Here is a 19,609-nt window from a genome sequence, read left to right as displayed (position 1 = left end):
TAAGCTATGAAAGAAAAAGGGATAAAAACAAAACAAAAAAAAAACAAAACATCAAGTGAAAGACTTGAATTCTGTTAAGCTTGTTTTTCTAACAGATTCAGTAGATATGTGGTTGTCCCAAAAGTGTTTAGAAATTATTACTGATAAAAACTGGGTTCAGAATCTTTCTTTTAGGATAAATATTCTTTTAAGTGATATGACTATTTGAGAATTATATCTACTTTGATGATGTTAAGGGCAATGAAAATTAAGAATTTTTAAGATTTGTGTTCAGTCCCATTACATGGCATTTTGGGCAACTGACTTCCACTATTGCTATGGTAGAAGACACTTGCATACACGGTAATTACAAAAACACAAATTACGCAATTTGCGAAGTAAATACAGCAATGCCACTCAGCACACTGCCTCATGAAGGCCACTAATAGCTTTCAATGTACATGTAACCGTGTGCTGCCATCTGTTGATGTGCTACAAAACTAGTCCAGGAACTTTTTGATACCACCTAGTATGTATATATATATATATATATATATATATATATAAAGTTAATCCAAACAAGAAAACACAAAAAGACACAAAAACACAACAACGCGAGGACGTGGAACAAATAAAGTATTATTGGACGCTCAGGAAAGAAGGGAAGAAGGAGGGTTTAACATTTCGAGTGGAGCTCTTCGTCGGAAACATAGGAGAAGGAAAGATCCCGAGAAGGGAAGACAGAGGAAAAAATCGCCAGCGGTACTCACGAGGTATATATATATATATATATATATATATATAACACACACACACATATGTATGTATGTGTGTTTTTGTGTTTGGTCCCCACCAATGCTTGACAAACAGTTTGGTTTGTTTACATCCCCTTAACTTAACAGTTTAGCAAAGAGAGACTGATAGAATAAGTATCAGACTTTGAAAAAACACAAAAAAACATAAGGTACTGGGAATGATTTATTCAAATAAACCTTTCCAGGTAGTGCCCCAGCTTGACCATAGTCTTAATAAGTGAAACAAGTAAAAATAGACTAAAGAACTATTTTTTGGGTTTCAGTTTCATTTTTCTGAGTGGTTTAGGGGATAATAAAATAGTGATTTTTTTTTTTTTTTTTTTTTTTTTTATCATTTGACAGCTGAGTTCATTATGTAAGGGTTTAACTTAGCGCAGAAATTTTGATTTATTTATTATAAGCGTTCTAGAATGTATACTAACTCCATAGTTACAAGTAATTTGATGAAGTTTTAATATTTCCCCACCTTAAATGTTTAGTAAATATTTGTAGTTATATATCTTCTAGGTGCTTCTAGACCAGTGCTAGAAAATGAAATTAAAACTCAAAATGTTCCACTTTCAGCATTAATTCTGTAATACTGTTTACTCTTACTGTTATTCTGCAACAGATGGATTGAGCTAAAGAAGCTACCCTTTGGTCACCCAACCTGCAAGAGATAGCAGCTAAGTTACCCTCAAATTACTGTATACATCTTAAAAAAAGGAAGAAAGAAAAAGGAAATACAGTGGGTAATGTTGTTTTCAAGATACTCCTAAAAAGTTGGGGTGGTTGTGATAGGTAAATTTGACCATATATCTGCTTTGTTGGTGAAGTTGACTTAGGATCAAGCAACAATAACAATAGAGGAATATCTATAAATTTTGCTTCACACAGAGTAGGTTAGTTGTTAAGTTGCCTCAATCAGATCCACAGAAATAAATCTTTAGCATGCAGTTAGTTGACTGATAGTATTAAATGTCGTAAAGATTTATGACTTGAATTAAGAGGTATTTCAAAGGCAGCAGAGTGTTTGTTGAGAACTTCACATGCAGGTTGAGTGACTATGACACATCTGTTACTAGATTGGACTAGTTTAACTGAGATACTGCTGTTCGTACAGTCTTTTATCTTTGTATGTGGTAAAATAATATGTAAGATATCTATTATCTTTTACTTGTTCAGTCATTGGACTGCAGCCATAAAGGGTTTAGATGAAAAAAAAAGACCAATCCAAGTATTTATTTTTAAGCCTTGTACTTATTCTATCAGTCTCTTTTGCTGAAATGCTTTGTTACAGCAATGTAAAAAAACCAATACCAGTTGTTAAGCAGTGGTGGGGGACAAACACAAAGACACACACACATACATATATATATATATATAGTGCCGCCTCGACTGGCTTCCGTGCAGGTGGCGCGTAAAATGCACCAATCCGACCGTGGCCGTTGCCAGCCTCGCCTGGCACCTGTGCAGGTGGCATGTAAAAAGCACCCACTACACTCACGGAGTGGTTGGCGTTAGGGAGGGCATCCAGCCGTAGAAACACTGCCAGATAAGACTGGAGCCTGGTGCAGCCTTCTGGCTTCCCAGATCCCCGGTCAAACCGTCCAACCCATGCTAGCATGGAGAACGGACGTTAAACGATGATGATGATGATGATGATACATATATATATATATATACATATACATATATATATACATATACATATATATATACATATACATATACATATACATATATATATATACTGGAGTAAACACATAAATGTGAAACAAGGTGGAAAAAAGAGTACTCAAATACCAGGGGTAGGAGTAATATGCTATATTTAAAAGCAGCAGAAATTCAACAAAACCTTATATATATATTTATAAAAAATTATTAGGAATGAAAATATATTAATGGATAATCTTACTGAGTTCGGTGATTGTGATGAAGCTGAATTTAATAATGGGTATTTACGAGGTCTACCAACACGACCGCCTCCCTCAAATTTTCGTTTCACTGGAAGTGTGGATTTTAATCTATTTTTCTTTTCTTCTAAGCATGATGATGATGAAGTTAACCTGGGTGAGAAAAAAAAGGTAAATATTTAACAAAAAATATTAATTGTTGAATTACATATTAACTAACACCATTATATAAAGGTGTGTTTTGTCTAAAATGTAAATACAAAATATTCCAATCCATATGAATACACTAACATATTGAGACAAGACATACCACTTGATAAAAATATCAACATATCTAATAATAATATATAGTATTATAACTAAAGTGTTGAACCTTAGACAAAACACTATTCTGTATCAATGTATCAACATATCTAATTAAAAACAATGCACAATTTTACTAAACTTGAACATCTCAAACAATATAAGTAAATTTTGAAACTTACCTGTCTCCAGGAAATAACTTCTTTTTCTCCATCTCCCTAAAATTATGATAAACATAATACATTATATATATACATACACATATATACATACATACACACACATATATATTCATACACACACATATATATATACATACACACACATATATATATATATATACATACACACACATATATACACACCACACACACACATACATACATATATATATATATATATATATATATATATATATATATATATATATATATATAGATAGATAAGATAAATATTTCAATTAACCTGAAGATTGACTGTAACCATAACTCGAATTATTACGAATTGTACAGCCATGAAACGATCGTAGTGTTTTACTCTTTATCTTTTATTAAACTTTTAATACTTTTGATATATATTTAAAATAATATAAATTAAATAATTTTATGTATTGGCTTATGTTTTTCATCGTTTGATTTACCTAATAGTGGTTTTATCTCTAATTTAATATAATATAATATATTTTACTATAAAATTGGATCTAATCCTAAATCTGATTTTTCCCTGTGATTTTGGATTTATTCCCTAATATTTTATTATATGTATATATATATATATACATATATATATATATATATATATATATATATATAATATATATATATATATATATACACACACACACACACCTGTATTTGTACATAGAGACATTACTTATTTTACACTATGCTGCCTGCTTACAGTTATGTGGACTGTTGACAATTAAGTGTGTTCATCATGGAAAGTAGTGTTTCACTGTTGACTCGCCATAGACCAGTCCACATAACTGCAAATATGTACCAAAGATTGAAATATTTTACCGATATTTACAGCAGCACTAAAATTCTCAAATGTTCGAGACTTGAGGAATGGTAACTTGAATTCATTCTATTGGTGTTACAGTTTTGAGTATCCACCAATATTTCTTGTGTGTGTATATATCCATCCTCCTCCTCCTTTAAATTCTGTTTCCGTGCCTGCATAGGTTGGGTGGTTTAACCAAAGCTAGCAAGCCAGAGAGCTGCACCAGGTTCCTGTCAGATTTGGCTTGGTTTCTATGGTTGGATGTCTTTTGTAACACCAACAACTTTAAACACTGACACGAGCGCTTTTATGAGGTGCCAGTACAGGGCTTTTGCAGGCCAATCCTCTTCACCTATATGAGTTAGAGGTTAAACAACCATCTAAGGGATGATAAATATCCAATATACTACTGGACGTATACCTACAGTGCTTACTGTTGCAGAGCAGTAGCACAAGTGAATAAAAGGTATGAGTTGGGGGTAAAGCAGAAATTTACCCAGAATTTATAAGGCAAATAAGAAAATGGAGAGGATAATCAATCAACAAACATCAGCCTGTAAACATTCATTTGGATCTATTCATTAATTAATTGCAATCGTATGTATAAGTAATCAAAATAAATAAATAAACAAGTAAATAAATAAAAATAAATGTATAAGAATATTCTTATTCATTTATTTTTATTTATTTACTTGTTTATTTATTTATTTTGATTACTTATACATATGATTGCAATTAATTAATGAATAGATCCAAATGAATGTTTACAGGCTGATGTTTGTCGATTGATTATCCTCTCCATTTTCTTATTTGACTTGTACAGCAGGGATCGCCACCACTCCCTGCCAGAGCCTCGTGGAGCTTTACGTGTTTTCACTCAATAAACACTCACAACGCCCGGTCTGGGAATCGAAACCACAATCCTACGACTGCAAGTCTGCTGCCCTAACCACTGGGCCATTGTGCCTCCACCTGTTAAATGATGATCATTACCATCATTTAACATGTTTTCCACTCTGGCATACACATCAATCCACACACACACACATCAATCAGGTTGAGTGATAGCTGTTGTCAAAATGAATTACAAAATTCCAAAGTTGGACTAAGCAGAGGTTAAAAAAAAAAAAAAAAAAAAAAAAAAAAACCAGCAATTTTGATTATGGTTGTGTAACAAAATTGTTAACTTTTAACTCATCTTGCAAACAGAAAGTATTACATGTAAACCCCTACTGGGGAAATCATAAATTGGTAGCTTTAAAATATTTGTGTTAATAATATATAATAAATTTAACAATAAAGAAATAAAAAATGTTTCTCATCACCTTTCCATAACAGCTTTAACTTTGGCAGGAATCTTTTCATTGAATTTATCTTTAACTTTGAGAGGAATTCTGTTGGCCCCTAATGCTGTGATGGGCTGCAAAAGAAGAAAAGATAAAGATGACAAGGATACATGAAATGCACACACATACACATGTTACAATCATAGAGATAGAAGCCGAATGTATGTGTATGCAGACATTTGGGCTTCATGCTCAATACATCCCTGTCGAGTCAGCACTTGTTATTTTATCCCACTTTGTCTCAATATCACTCTTCCTTCTGTTGTATCATTCCACATATTATACATAATCACCATTTCTGTACTGTCAGTCTTCACTTCCTCTGTAATTCTTTTGACATCCAACTGTCATCGTTAACATCACCTTCTTTCATCACTATTATCAATCCCTATTTACCTCTGACTAGATCTACTTCCATTCTAACCCTTGATTTCTCCTTCATACACACAACTACTACCCACCCTTTCTGATTCTTCTGTCACTCCATTCTGTTCTATTCACTTCCTTAGACATGTTACCACAAGGGTATGTTCTGACTCTTTATTATCTATATCACTCTTTTGCCATACTCCAACCATACCCACTCACCCATATAAAACACTGGGTAACCCAGAACATCTTCCTACTCTAACCATCCCATTGACTTTCTCACTACCCCTGACACTTCTCTTTCCTTCCTAACACTCTTTCACAAAAATAAATCTGTTCTTCCCATCAAACTTCTTGACACCATGGGAGTGTTTTTCAGTATGGTCATGCTAATCTTGTCTCTTAACACAGAGACGAGGAGAGGGCATGGTGGCAAAAAACAAAAATAACCCTCTCAAACATTACTCATTAAGAAATCACCACTACATCATACACTCTCCAAACATGAGTTGCAATTGGCTATTTATTCCAAATGCTGAAAATCACTACCGCTGTAGATCTCTGGTGACAACACTACTTTCCAGATCTGCAACAAGAATGCTGTTTCTACTGCTTCTAAAATGGCCTCTATTCCTTGGAGCTAGTTCATCTCTCCCCCTCTCATCATCGTTGTTGTGCCACCACTCTGGCTTAATTAATCATTATGTCTAGTCTTCCCTCTCAAGAACACCATCCCTTTGGAATCCTCATTTTTGTATGTGCCAACTGTCAACTTGAAAGCAGTTTAAACAGCATTAATAGCATCAGTTGCAAAGGGCCTACATAGTTCACAAGCACTGTTGCTTCCTCCAGACTAAACAAATAAAATGAGTTGCGTGTGTGTGTAGGATAGAAGAGTTTAGTTCAAGGAATCTAGCAGAACCCACAATAAGCACTCCAGCTTAATTGTAGAAATTAATTTCTATGTCTTCTTAAATAACCAGTGCCAGAGAAGGAATATCGTGTATATGCTCTGTATATGTACTCAACAAGTCACATGTCGATAATGCCACTCATCTGAATAATGAGATTAAAAACAAGAATTTATGTGGAATATGTATTTTGAAATCATTGACTTAATTATCAAACATCATTGTAATAATAATTTAATGTCTAGTTTTTCATGCTTGCTTTTGGCTTTCATAAGACTGAATTTGTTAAAGCAGATTCTCTACAAATGGAAACCTTTCCTGTCATCAACTTTTACCTGTTTTTAAATAAGGTAATATTTCACCATGGCCAGATGTATTTTCATGGAAGACCAGAAGCAAGCAACACTGCTTGTATGATGGTGATGCTTGTTTACAATTATCATGTGATGTCAAGAAAAGGGTATGTACTCACACATCTGCTCATAAGGCTTTGGTCAACACAGGGCTATAGTAAAAGACACTTGCTCAGAGTGCCACCAACTGGAACTAAACCAGAGACCACATGCTTGGGAAGCAAGCTGCTCAACCACATAGCCATGCCTGTGCCTCAAACATACACACACCTAAACCAAACTAGTAATTGTGCAAATTACTAAATACCTGTGTTGATGGTGTGCCATTTGTAGCAGCAGGATTATCTCCGTCATTACCACTAGCTGGAGTATTTGGTGCTTCAGAATCAGGTACCGGAGATCCAGCTTTAACTTGTGGTATACAACTCCCTGCCAAAGCAACAGATGTTGGTGCTGAAGATGATTGGTCAGATTCAGTTTTCACTGCTGATTGGTTCAATCCTGGACCAGTCACACGGTCTTGTCTTTCAATTACAATTCGGCTTTGTTCAGTTGAAGAGGTAAAAGTTATATTTTTATCAGAGTATGGAGCTGGAAGGTCACTGAAATTAAAATACAGGCAAAATTCCAATATATTTGAAATTTTTTGTATAGCAAAATTTGTTTCAATTTCTGACCATAATTTTATTGAAACAGTGCTGAATTCAATTATAACCAAATTCATAAAAGGAAAACAAAAACTTAATTCCAAGCAGCCAAACTTCCTCACTACAATGGGGCTGTGTCTATATTATATACCACCATTTAATGTCTGTTATACATGTCAGCATAAGCTAGGCATTTTGACAGGATCTGGCAAGTTCAGAGCTGAATTGTGCTCTGTCAGTTTGTCACGGTTTTTACAGTTGACTGCATTTCTCAATGTGAGTCACTTTATTGAGTGTAATGAATGCGCTAGTGAGATAACAAAGCAACTTGCAAGACAGTAAAGAACAAAAGAAAAATAGACTAAGTTCAGGGATTTTATGAGAGGGGTAAAAGATGACTTTTTACAAGCAAAGGTATCTTACTATAGAGAAGATAGATAAATACACAAACATACACACATAAAACAACAGTTGAGTTAAGTCAGACACACAGGCAACACAGAATATTGCTTGAAGTATGAACAACTGAAGGTTTTAATAGACAGTTGCATGATAATACCATATCAAACTCCTTTGTATCTAGTACATGTACTAAATATAAATTTTGCTTACTCTACTAGGCTGAATTGGAAATTTTGCAAAACCAAATAAAACAGTTCCATTTGCTTTGTCTTCTTCTAAAAATAAGCAAATTTCAAAGGCCAAGTCAGCAACAGCTCTGTATTTAGGACCCACCTCTCACTATCAGGTAGCATTGCTGTTTATCCATTTGTACTCAATATGTCAGTTCAGTAACATGTATATGGTTGTTTAATCATAATATTGCAGTTTTGATTGCCTGATCCAAATGGTACACTGTGTTCATGGACAAAACACTTAATTTCACACTATTCCAGTTCGTCTGATATGAGTAACCCTGCGACAAACATTCATGGCGAATGTTGTGATCTCAGTTGGCCCTATGAGTTCTAGAACTCAAGACAAGTGTCTAAGGGACTTACTTTACAATAATGAATTTTAAATTAAATGACTAGAGTAAAAACAAAAACAAAATCAATACCAGTCAATATGTGGGAACTCATGTATGATTCTATGTCAACTAGTGGTACACCATGGGGATAATAATAATAATAATAGAGAAGAAACGCCCAAGACGATAAATTTCAGGTCTTAGATATATAGTTAATGTTTTGTTGTCCGTCCATTTTGTTCACACATGCACTGATAAAAATGTTAATGTTACAGAACAAGCAAATGATAAAAAAAAAAATTTACTAAATTATTTAACCTACCTTGAGGAAGTATCAACAGTTATCTTTCGGGGTTCACTGTTTGAACAGTTTTGGCTATCAAAAGGCATCATCATTTCACCATTATCACAGCCCTGACTATAAGAAGAGATAAAAATAAATAAAGAAAAAAAAAATAGACAGACAGACAGACAGATAGCAATAGATATTAAGTTTTTCTGATAAATTTTTTGTACAATAATCTTTGATGATTTTTACCAGGTGATACAAGCAGACATAACCAAACTAAAGCTGATCTCTTCTTCAGAGACAGAACAATACTTCAGTTTAGATCAGTTGTTGACCTGTGACAAAACTCAAATATGACCTATAATGGAATATTACTCTCACATCAAGGATGGTGCTGCTGGTACACATGTAGACAACCCTGAAACCCACACTGAAGTACTACTCCCATATCTGAGGTACCTAAGATCTACAATGGATTACTGCTTTCACAAGACAGAGCTGTTGTTGTTAAACATACATCATAGACACCCTTCAAAAGTATGTCTTCTAACTGATCAGCAAAAACTCACAAACTCATTTCAGCTACTGACCCATACACATGATCTCTTCTTCCTACCCATACTCACACTATTACAATGGCATCTGTCCCTTGATCAACTCAATACCTCTTAATACACTTAATACCGCTGCCTGCTCTACATCCCTTATTGTAGTCACCTACCTCTCAGCTTACATAATCTTTCTTCCTCCTGAATTCCTTCTTCATCTATATTTTCCCTACAGATGTTCAAAGTGAACATCACTTGAATAAATCTAATTTTTTAAAAAACAGTGGTCACATGACTTCCTCATGGATACAACAGAATGGTTGCTGAAGAAAGATCTGAACCTATTTCACTGTCATCACGCTCAATTTCATAATATAATTACCTCATGTCAGGTTGAGGAGCAAGATATATCGGAGTAATTCTTCGTCTTCCATCTGCAGTTCGTGTTTCTATTTGCTTATCGGTGGGCTGAATATAAAAGAAAGAGAGAAAAGAAGGCAAAGTTGAATAAAGTTCAAATCATAAATTAATTTTCCCTTGAGAAGCAACCAAAGAACCAAGAATACAATATGAAAAAAATATCTTTTTTGTTTTAAGTATAAAGTAAGAACTGTTTTCCATCATTTTCATAAGTAATGTACACGGTGAATATACAATGAATATTCACCAATAAGGAACCAATAATAATAAATAGATAAAACACAAAAAACATGGTTCAATAGATTTTAGTTATAAAACATGTATTAGCTTTTATATCAATCACAGTATTAGTAGCACTATTAGTAGTACTAGTAGTAATGGTGTTGGTAGTAGTAACAGTAATAATAACAGTGGTGGTATAAATCTTTCTTATAAACAACTCAGATAATACAAGCAATCGTTACTGCCAACAACAAAATAAGGAAAACAATTCATGCTTACCTTATTTATAAATAAATGTTACAGAGAAAGTAGCCTGTGGGCTGTTGCTAGAGATGTTAGAAATAGTGACTAAATTTCCTCAAATCAAAATCTATTAGCTTATAAAAGAGGAAAGAACATATTAGATGATGAAATGTAGATATACAAAAACAAACATCGTGAGAGGGGTGTGGCTGGAACACATCTGGTTATAGGGCTGTTCTATTAGAGCTGATCTCAGACTAAAAGGATACTAAATAATTTTATAAAGAACATTTCAGTACCGGTTTCAGTCATTTGAGACTTTTTCAACTGTAACAATTAAATAATTAAATTTAGAAAAATTAAAAGAAAAGTTGGCTGAATGCTATTTTTCTGTTTTGGGGAATTTTTATCTGGGATCTGTGCAGGGCCATTCTTTTAAATTGTTTACGTAAAAGAATGGCCCTGCACAGATCCCAGATAAAAATTCCCCAAAACAGAAAAATAGCATTCAGCCAACACATAGATATTTGCGCCAATAACAAAACTCCAAGCTTCAGGATTTTCCCCCTCTACCAATTCAGGGACGATACAACCTCAAGCCAACGAATAAGTAAAGAAACTCTCTTTATTACAAAATACAGGCCCCTTCTGAACGGGTCTACAACAAACGATATATCCACCTCGGCTTTAGAATAACACAAATACACACGCAAATATTACATTCCTAAGAATCCATAAAAAATCAGCCCCAATCACAGCTATAACCCATAATGTGCCAACTTTAAGTCATACAACACCTCACTACTTCCACTCATTCATATTCTCCCTTCTCTTTCTTCTTCTTCTTCATCATCATCATCCTCATCTTCTTCTTCTTCTCCCCCTTCTACTTCCTAACTTTATCACTAATGCTTTTTATAAACAAACCTTTCAATAGAAATATTCTCATGAATTGATCAGCAACTGACCACTCAAAATCAAGGCACTCCCAAATTCTTCCTCCCCTGGAAAATGCCACTCATATTTGAACACTACAAATATTTTTTTAAAAAAACTTTTCTTTTAATTTTTCTAAATTTAATTATTTAATTGCTACAGTTGAAAAGGTTTCAAATGACTGAAACCAGTACTGAAATTTTCTTTATAAAATTATTTTAGCATTTTCTATCTTGACTTGATTTTTCATATATATATATGTAAAGCTACAAAGCAGACACAAACATGGATGTTACCTATTTCTCTATAGATTGAAAAGAAAATTATGGAGTCTTAATCTAGTTTCGCCCCTGATTAGGGTTTCATCAGGTGTCTATATAACTTGACTAATCCCAGAGTAACAAGTAGCCGTTCTTTTATATACACACCAATTCTAATAGCTAGAGAACTGAAGCTATTAATTTGCATAACATTAATGTTTAGCATTTTATTCAATATCAGCGACCTGATATTAAATATGACATCTCACAATCTAAATCCATAATTCCCCTAAGCTCAACAAAGTTCAACCATTAACAACAGCACAAATCAGATACTTATTTACATGCTATACTTCTATATCAAAGGAAACTAATCTAGCCTTCATTTTACCATTACTGGAGATAGCTGTGCACAGCAGAAGACTAACCAATATGATGTTATGTTGCATGTTACATGATGCCTTAATATTCACAAATTCTAATGCATTATAATTAACCCTAATTTGCATCCCTACCTCTCTTCCCTTTTACACTCTGTTACCAACCCGGCTGAAACCGGCTCTGTAGTACAAATGTCTTGTTTTCACAAGTTTTGAATTAAAATCTTCCACCAAACCTTAGTCACAACTTATGTTCCTAACACTAGCTTAATGATAACGAAGTTTTTTTACTAAATTCTTTGTTATACTTAAAATTAATTGAAAGAAACACAGAGCATCTCAAAATAAATACAGTAACGAAAGGGTTAAAGGTCGTTCAATCCTTCCTTTCTAGAATAAACTGTCCTTGAATCTTCCAGCCCCTGTCCATGTTGACTGTTACTAACAGCATCAACTTATTTCATCCTTTTCTGTCCCAAAATACTTCCCTTCTTACTTTAATTAAACTAAAAGAGAAATTACTGGATACCACTTGGTTGGAAGCTTTTTTTTTTTTAAATATAAGTACCAATAATATAGCCAACTATTCCAAAATATTCCACAATTGAAAAACAAAAACATTATCATTTGCATCATCATCATCATCATCACTATTATTCTTATTAGCCTGTCTCCAACTAGTGTTTAACTCTTTTTTTTTCAATATTTTTAATAAACATGTCTAAATGAATAAATTAAGACAAAAACAGAAGTATTTGAAAAGCTTGGTTAAGAGATTAAATGTCTCCAAAATGAAGCTATCAAATATTAAAATATTAGCTCTCCACCTCTGACACAAACACATATACACATGCATGCATGCACACGCACACACACACACACACACACACACACACACACATACAAAGTAGCCAATGTAACAATATAATTTATGTGCAATACATTTAGTATAGTGCCAGTATTTAATATTGTGCAAAAAGGAGAAATGTACTTCCATTGTTACAAATGGCAAAAAGTTTACGATAAAGATTAGTTTGAGAGGGTAGCAGCAATGGAAACCAATGCTAAATGATTACCTGACTTATGGATGAATTTCTATAGAGAAAGCTATGGACAGTTACATACAAAAGACAAGACGAAGTGATGTATTTAGTATATGGTGTTTGTGGATTGAGGCACAAAAGTCTCTAGAATTGTTCCTAACTGCACTTTCCTTTTAACATTATTTACATTTGACAGATATTTGTCCCCATCTTGTTTGTTGTTAACACAACATTTCAGCTGATATACCCTCCAGCCTTCATCGGGTGTCTTGGGGAAATTTCGACCCTGGGTTCTCATTCCTTAGGTATTTTTCAATGTTGTTATTATTATTCAGGTCACAGCCTGAAATCAAACTCGGAATCTTGGGGTTAGTAGCCCGCACTCTTAACCACTACGCTATATGCACTTTCCTTACATATTGACCAAAGCCAAGTCTCAGATAGCATTGGCTCCTAATATATTCTCAACTAATATTTTTGAATTTTACATTTTAATTTTCACCATCTTCTCTAGTGCTTCCTCATTTTCTCTTTCTCAATAGGAAACCCCAGCCTCACTGGAGAGGGTCTTTTCTTGCAAGTTACTTGCTGATTTCATTTGTGTCAATTCCACACAAAAAAAAAAAAAAACATCAAATACATTTTGTAAAGTGGTTGATACTAAGGAGAGCATCTAACTATAGAGACCATGCCAAAGCAGACATTGGAGTTTGGCAGTCCTCTAGCTCGTTGACTTTTGTTGAAATGCTCAAACCATGTCAGCATGGAAAACATGGGAAAAGAAGTTTACGTTGATGACGATAATCTTTTCTTTATCAATCAAGTTATTGGTATACAGTTCTCAATGCAGACTTTGTCACTTTCCTATGCCGTTACTCAAACAGCCAAATCACAGCTGTCCATCTTAATAAAGAAGGATACCACTGTACATGTAATTCTAGATAGACTGTATTTGAATAAATGAGTGGATAGTCACTGGCCACAGGTATAGCTGTGTGGTTAAGAAGTTTGCTTATTACCAACATGGTTTTGGGTTCAGTCCTGCTGTGCAGTAGATACCTTGGACAAGCACCTTCTACTTTAGCCCCGGGATGACCAAGGCCTTGTGAAAGGATGTGGTAGACTGAAACTGAAAGAAACCTGACATGTGCATTTGAGAGAGACAGAGAGCGTGTTCACCTTCCCCTCATTTTCACCTGCATTTGCCGGTTGTAAACAACAGCAAATGAAGCTTGCAATCCACCACAAAAGCATGTATGGGCTTCGTAGCATGTCAGACACATTGCAATCTACGTAAACAAAAGTTCATTAAAACAAGTGTTGTTTATTTCCGGTGAAGGTTGCTTGTTGTTCAATAAACTAGAACAAGCATCTGGCCATAAAAAACTCTGCCCAACACACTTTTATCTGACCAATGCAAGCACCATGAACTAGACGTTAAGACAATGATAATGCTTCATCCGAGCATCATATAGCTACATGGGTCATATTGTTCTGCAAGCACAAACCATAACTACTGAAAAATCTATGTATTTCTCTTTTAAAAAATAATCTCACTGCTCAATATCCAACCCTTCTTTGCATTGCTCACCAATTTTCATTAGATATATACTTCTTAACCCACCATCCCATGTAATACCTACCAAGCCACCCACCTACCTACCTACCTATTACAGGTTCAACTGAATATACATACCATCAAAGTGTTATACAAAATGTCCTATAACCATTTTATCAGAAGCATCATCAATGATTACTTTTAATGGAACTGAAGCTATATCAATCATACAAAGGTTATTTTCTGCAAATTCAGGGAAATTTTTCAAAGTATGCTGTTTTAAGTGAGAAGTGAACTGAAAGAATGCAGACTTCAGCCAGAATATCAGATGATCAACTTGAATATACCATTTTCCCATATATATATATATATACCCACATATGCATACAAACACACACACATGAGTATGTATGTATTTCAATTAATTAATGTTTGTATGTGTAAAGCTAATTCACATAAAGTAAAATGTGGAGACTTCACGTCAGTTAGAGTTATTAAATAAGCAAGTGATAAGTGACTGTAAGGATGAAGATGTGGGAGAAAGGAAAGTGAGAGATGTAGATGAAAGATATTCCCTGACTGTTACATAAAGCAGATAACTAGATAGATTCAATAGGAGTTGAAATCATAGAAACAAAAACTTGAGTAACCATCAAAAAGATGGAGAGGAGGAAAAAAATATGACAGTAGTTTTCACATAAAGCTTTCAGAAAAGTAAGAGATAACAAGTTAAGAAAAAAAAGATGAGGTGTTAACATTAATATTTCAGCAAAGATAATGAAGAAGGGGAGGATGCAAAAGTATTGAGTTAAGTGGAAGAGAAGAGAGAGTTTTTTCTTTTTTTTTCTTTTGAAGGAAGAAAATTTTGTGTAATCCACTTTACCATACTTGCATGGATCAGATGGAAGGTTTTCTATGGTTAAATGTTGTTCTTGTTGCCAAGTGTTATCAGTTTCCAAAGTAATATTTCCCTTTGGCTAGACATGCTTTTACAGCAGGTTGGAATTGAAGAAGATAGCTTGTATGATGGTGATGCTCATATACAACTATTACATGATGTAAGAACAAACAGACATGAACAATAACATGTTTCTGTCAACCAAGTTCACTCCTACGGCTTTTGTTGGCCCAAGATTGTATTAGAAGACTTGCTCATAGCACCATGCAGTAAGACTGAACCCTAAACTGTGTGGTTGGGAAGTGAACTATGCAACCATGACTCTGTGTGTATGTATTGGAAATGGGGACGAAATTTATGAGACAGTGTTAGATAAATAGGGAGAAATAGAAAGAGAGTAAAAGAACAAAATAAAAAGTGTAAGCAAGAGAGCTTCAGTTGAATACTGATCAGCAATACATGATATAAATGGCCAGGTTGCGCCAACACGTTTTAAGATAGTTTGTTAGTGCTAATATATAGAGACACATACATATACATTTGTGTGCATGTAAATGTATGTAAACACACACTCACAAGCTAATGAAATATATTTTAGGAAAGAAATATTTTCAGTAGCATGATAAATATTACAAAAAAAAAAAACAAAAAAACAAACAAACAAACAAACAAGAAATTAAGGGAAAAGAAGAAAAAATCATTCTAAACAGTTTTAGAAATAAAAATCGTAATAAAATCAACTTTGTCCCTACCTCAAATACTGTGTCCAATTCTCTCTCCTAAGAATAAAACAAAAGGAAAATTTTTACTGAAAATTTATTATCAATGCATTATCAACATCTTTGTTTTATCACTCACTATGCCTTAGGTAATTGGTCAATAATGACAATTAGGAACTAATTCACAGAGTAAACTCTTACTATTAACAGAGGTTATGTCAAGTTTGGTAAAATAGTAGAATTTGTAGAAACTAGTGATGCTCCGGATTGACAAAAACTAAATACATTCCTATTTTATTTAGCCTTCACCATTGTAGACAATTCTTCAGTTTTCAAGAAAAAGCTCTGTCCAGAATGATAGACTTATAATCTTCTTCACAGTACAACACTTATTTCACTGTTTGAGCTATTTGGAAAATTGTATAGCTTGCAATAATTGTTAACCAAAACATCTGAATATAGAAATAAGTATTTACATATACAAAATACATATATAGGTACATAAAAACAACTCCAACTACATTCATTTCTTTGTTAGTAAAAGGGGAACATCTACTGACCTGCTGAATGCTGTTACCAAATCTCTCCCTAATGTTTTAAAAATAGGGATCTAGATCAAGTTTATATACAGCAGTCACCTGGTGGACAAATGTTTCCCAATAAAATCCAACCAATATTTTAAGGAAACCTCCAAGAAGTCACTTGACTTCCACAATATAGCAGCCAAATAAAAAAAAGACTTAAAATTGAGTCCACACAACCAGCAAGAAAGCTTTACATAATCAGCATTAGAACTGGATGGATCAACAATCAAATCTAATTGGACACCTAGCTAACTTTAAAATAGGGACCACAACATCTCATACATTATAACATAACCCATGATGAAAACAGGTCTGAATTAAGAGACCCAGCCATGTCAAAAGTCAGCTCTAGGTGGATCTAGTCAAAAGCTTTAGTTCCTTTCGACTGAAAGCCACACAAGTTAACCATGAAAATGGTACATATTAAGAACTGATAACTGAAGTTAGTGTACATCTAAAATAATTCTGAATAAATAAAAGACTAATTGCTCTAGAAATAGTGGCAAACAATAGAGATGACGAAGAGAAAATATTTCTATTATGCCCTATTACAAATAAATTTACCAAGGATGTGTAGGAATATTAAACTCCCACTTTGGAAAGGTTCCCTACCATTGTTACACTGACTTTTTTAAGAAGCCTTGTATGTTTAGCATTACCAAACCTTTATAAAGACATGATATTCCTTCCAAACCAAAAATTAAGATCCCTAATCAAGTTTTCACCAAAGGATTGTTTTCATATCTTGAATGGAATACTTTCAAACAATGCACTCCACTTCTTCATTTCTTTTTTGTACTACAATACATTTGTAATACTACAATTCACAAATACTCTAGTCCACATAAAAAAACAACAACAAAGGGGCATCTGGCTGATTAATGCAGACTTAATCAACATTACAAGCACTAACCTAAAAAATGACCCCCTACTACATCAACCAGCCTGTACCCTTTGAACTGAGTTTAAGGCTGCCCACGTCTCCTAATCTCTACTTCATCTTCTCCTGCACTAAAGCTGTTTTCCCTAATCATTTCTTCTCAAAGATTAAGGTTTGAGGAACCATCAACACCAGCACCTCCAACAACAATCACAATGAAATCACCAGTTTTGGAGAATAAGATTGTGGGCACAACACCAACACCTCCATAACAAAACAAACACTACATTGCTAATCATTTTGCAAACATTATTTCACACAATGTTAAGCTAACTGTAAAGAAACAAAACCCTTGTTTTGTCTAATAAAACTCACAGTTGTCTCTTGTAATAAATATGAATTTCTATTTCCAGATTCATCCCCACTACCTGAAACCTTGGGTAAGTGTCTTCTGCTATAGCACCAGGACAACCAATGCCTTGTGAGTGGATTTGATAGATGGAAACTGAAAAAAGCTCATTGTATGTGGTGCTATTAAGTTAGACATGGCCTGGGCCAATAATGGCCGAAACCTATCAAAGTATGTGTATCTGTACATATGTATATAAAACTGAACTCGCCTATACTGGTGCCACATAAAAAGCACTTGGTCCACTCTATGGTGTGGTTGGTGTTAGGAAGGACATCCAGCTGTAAAAACCATGCCAAAACAAACACAGTAGACTGGTGTAGTCTTCTACCTGGCCACCTCCTGTCAAACTGTCCAACCCATGCCAGCAAGGAAGGTAGATGTTAAGCAATGATGATGAGATTATATATATATATAATATATATATATATATATATATATAATATATATATATATGTGGGTGTTTGAGCATACCCTTTCTTTGATATCATATGATCATTGTAAATGAGTACCACCATCATACATGCAATGTTATTTGTTTCCAACCTCCATGAAGAAAAAAAAAACATCTGGCCATGGGGAGATATTACCTTGCTTGGAAATAGGTATCTGTTGGCAACAGGAAGCGGGCAGCCAACAGATTCTGTCTGATCCTTGCAAGCATGGAAAAGTGGGCACTAGATGATGATAATCATATGCACACACACACACACACACACACATATACATATATATATATATGGCACATCTGAGTGTTTAAGAAGTTTGCTTCCCAATCACAAGCTGGGAAAAATCTTGGCTAAATATCTTCTATTATAGCCCTAGGCTATAATAGTCTTTAGTGGAGCTGTTAAATGGAAACTGAATGAAGTCTGTCGTGTGTGTATATATGTATGCATTAATGTTTATGTTAATGCCTCCCTTATTCCCTTGATATTGCTTGATGCTTGCAAGTGGTGTGACATGTGTAAATGAATGTTACTCTCATACAAGTTGTAGGCTTCATTTCCACTCATCTGGCTATGGAGAGATATTAACTTGCTTGGAAACAGGTAAGGATTGGCAATAAGAAGGACACCTGGATGTAGAAAATTTGCCTCAACAAATTCCATCTGATCTATGCAAGAACGGATGTTAAAATAATGATGATGTTGATATGTACATTTTATATGTGTACACACACAATAGACAGCTTCCCAACATTATATCTCCAATCTTGCTTCATAATAAAACTCCACTGACCAGCTTCCATATGATTGCTATTCTTCTGAACTGCCAATTGTCAACTCATCTCAAATTTCTTCTACCCTAATTAACTGCAGAAAAAAAGAAAAAACAAATCTTTGTATTCTAAACATCTCTGCCTCAACCCATTAGTATTTAAACTAGCCATATCTAGCTCAAATATTCTACTTGTTTTATTTTCAAACTGGCCACGATAGTGCATTATTAGTTCAAAACAGTGTGAATCAAAAAGCATTAAATTTGATAGAGTAATCTGAATGCTTAAGAGTTAAGCTTTAAATTCTATCCAACAACATTGTCTATGTAATATGTAGGTATTATGTACATAAGTCTTTGTTTGTTAGTTTATCATGGCTGTATCATTAAAAAGTTCACTTAGCAAAGT

At 34.0% G+C, this 19,609-nt stretch overlaps 1 protein-coding gene across 1 annotated transcript in view; it reads right to left on the bottom strand.

Moving 5' to 3' along the window:
- LOC115222527 (protein HIRA) overlaps positions 1-19,609 on the bottom strand; it is an 83,436-nt gene that overhangs the window by 17,826 nt on the left and 46,001 nt on the right. The window contains exons 15-20 of the mRNA XM_029792781.2: positions 9,810-9,895; positions 8,913-9,008; positions 7,281-7,575; positions 5,320-5,414; positions 3,175-3,210; positions 2,692-2,842 (exon numbers count right to left, since the gene is read on the bottom strand). Coding sequence (XP_029648641.1) covers positions 2,692-2,842; positions 3,175-3,210; positions 5,320-5,414; positions 7,281-7,575; positions 8,913-9,008; positions 9,810-9,895 — 759 coding nt within the window. The remainder of the gene's footprint in view (positions 1-2,691; positions 2,843-3,174; positions 3,211-5,319; positions 5,415-7,280; positions 7,576-8,912; positions 9,009-9,809; positions 9,896-19,609) is intronic.

The sequence above is a fragment of the Octopus sinensis genome, linkage group LG20, assembly GCF_006345805.1.
Source record: "Octopus sinensis linkage group LG20, ASM634580v1, whole genome shotgun sequence".
NCBI lineage: Eukaryota > Metazoa > Mollusca > Cephalopoda > Octopoda > Octopodidae > Octopus > Octopus sinensis.
This window is presented reverse-complemented; position numbering and strand designations above follow the sequence as displayed.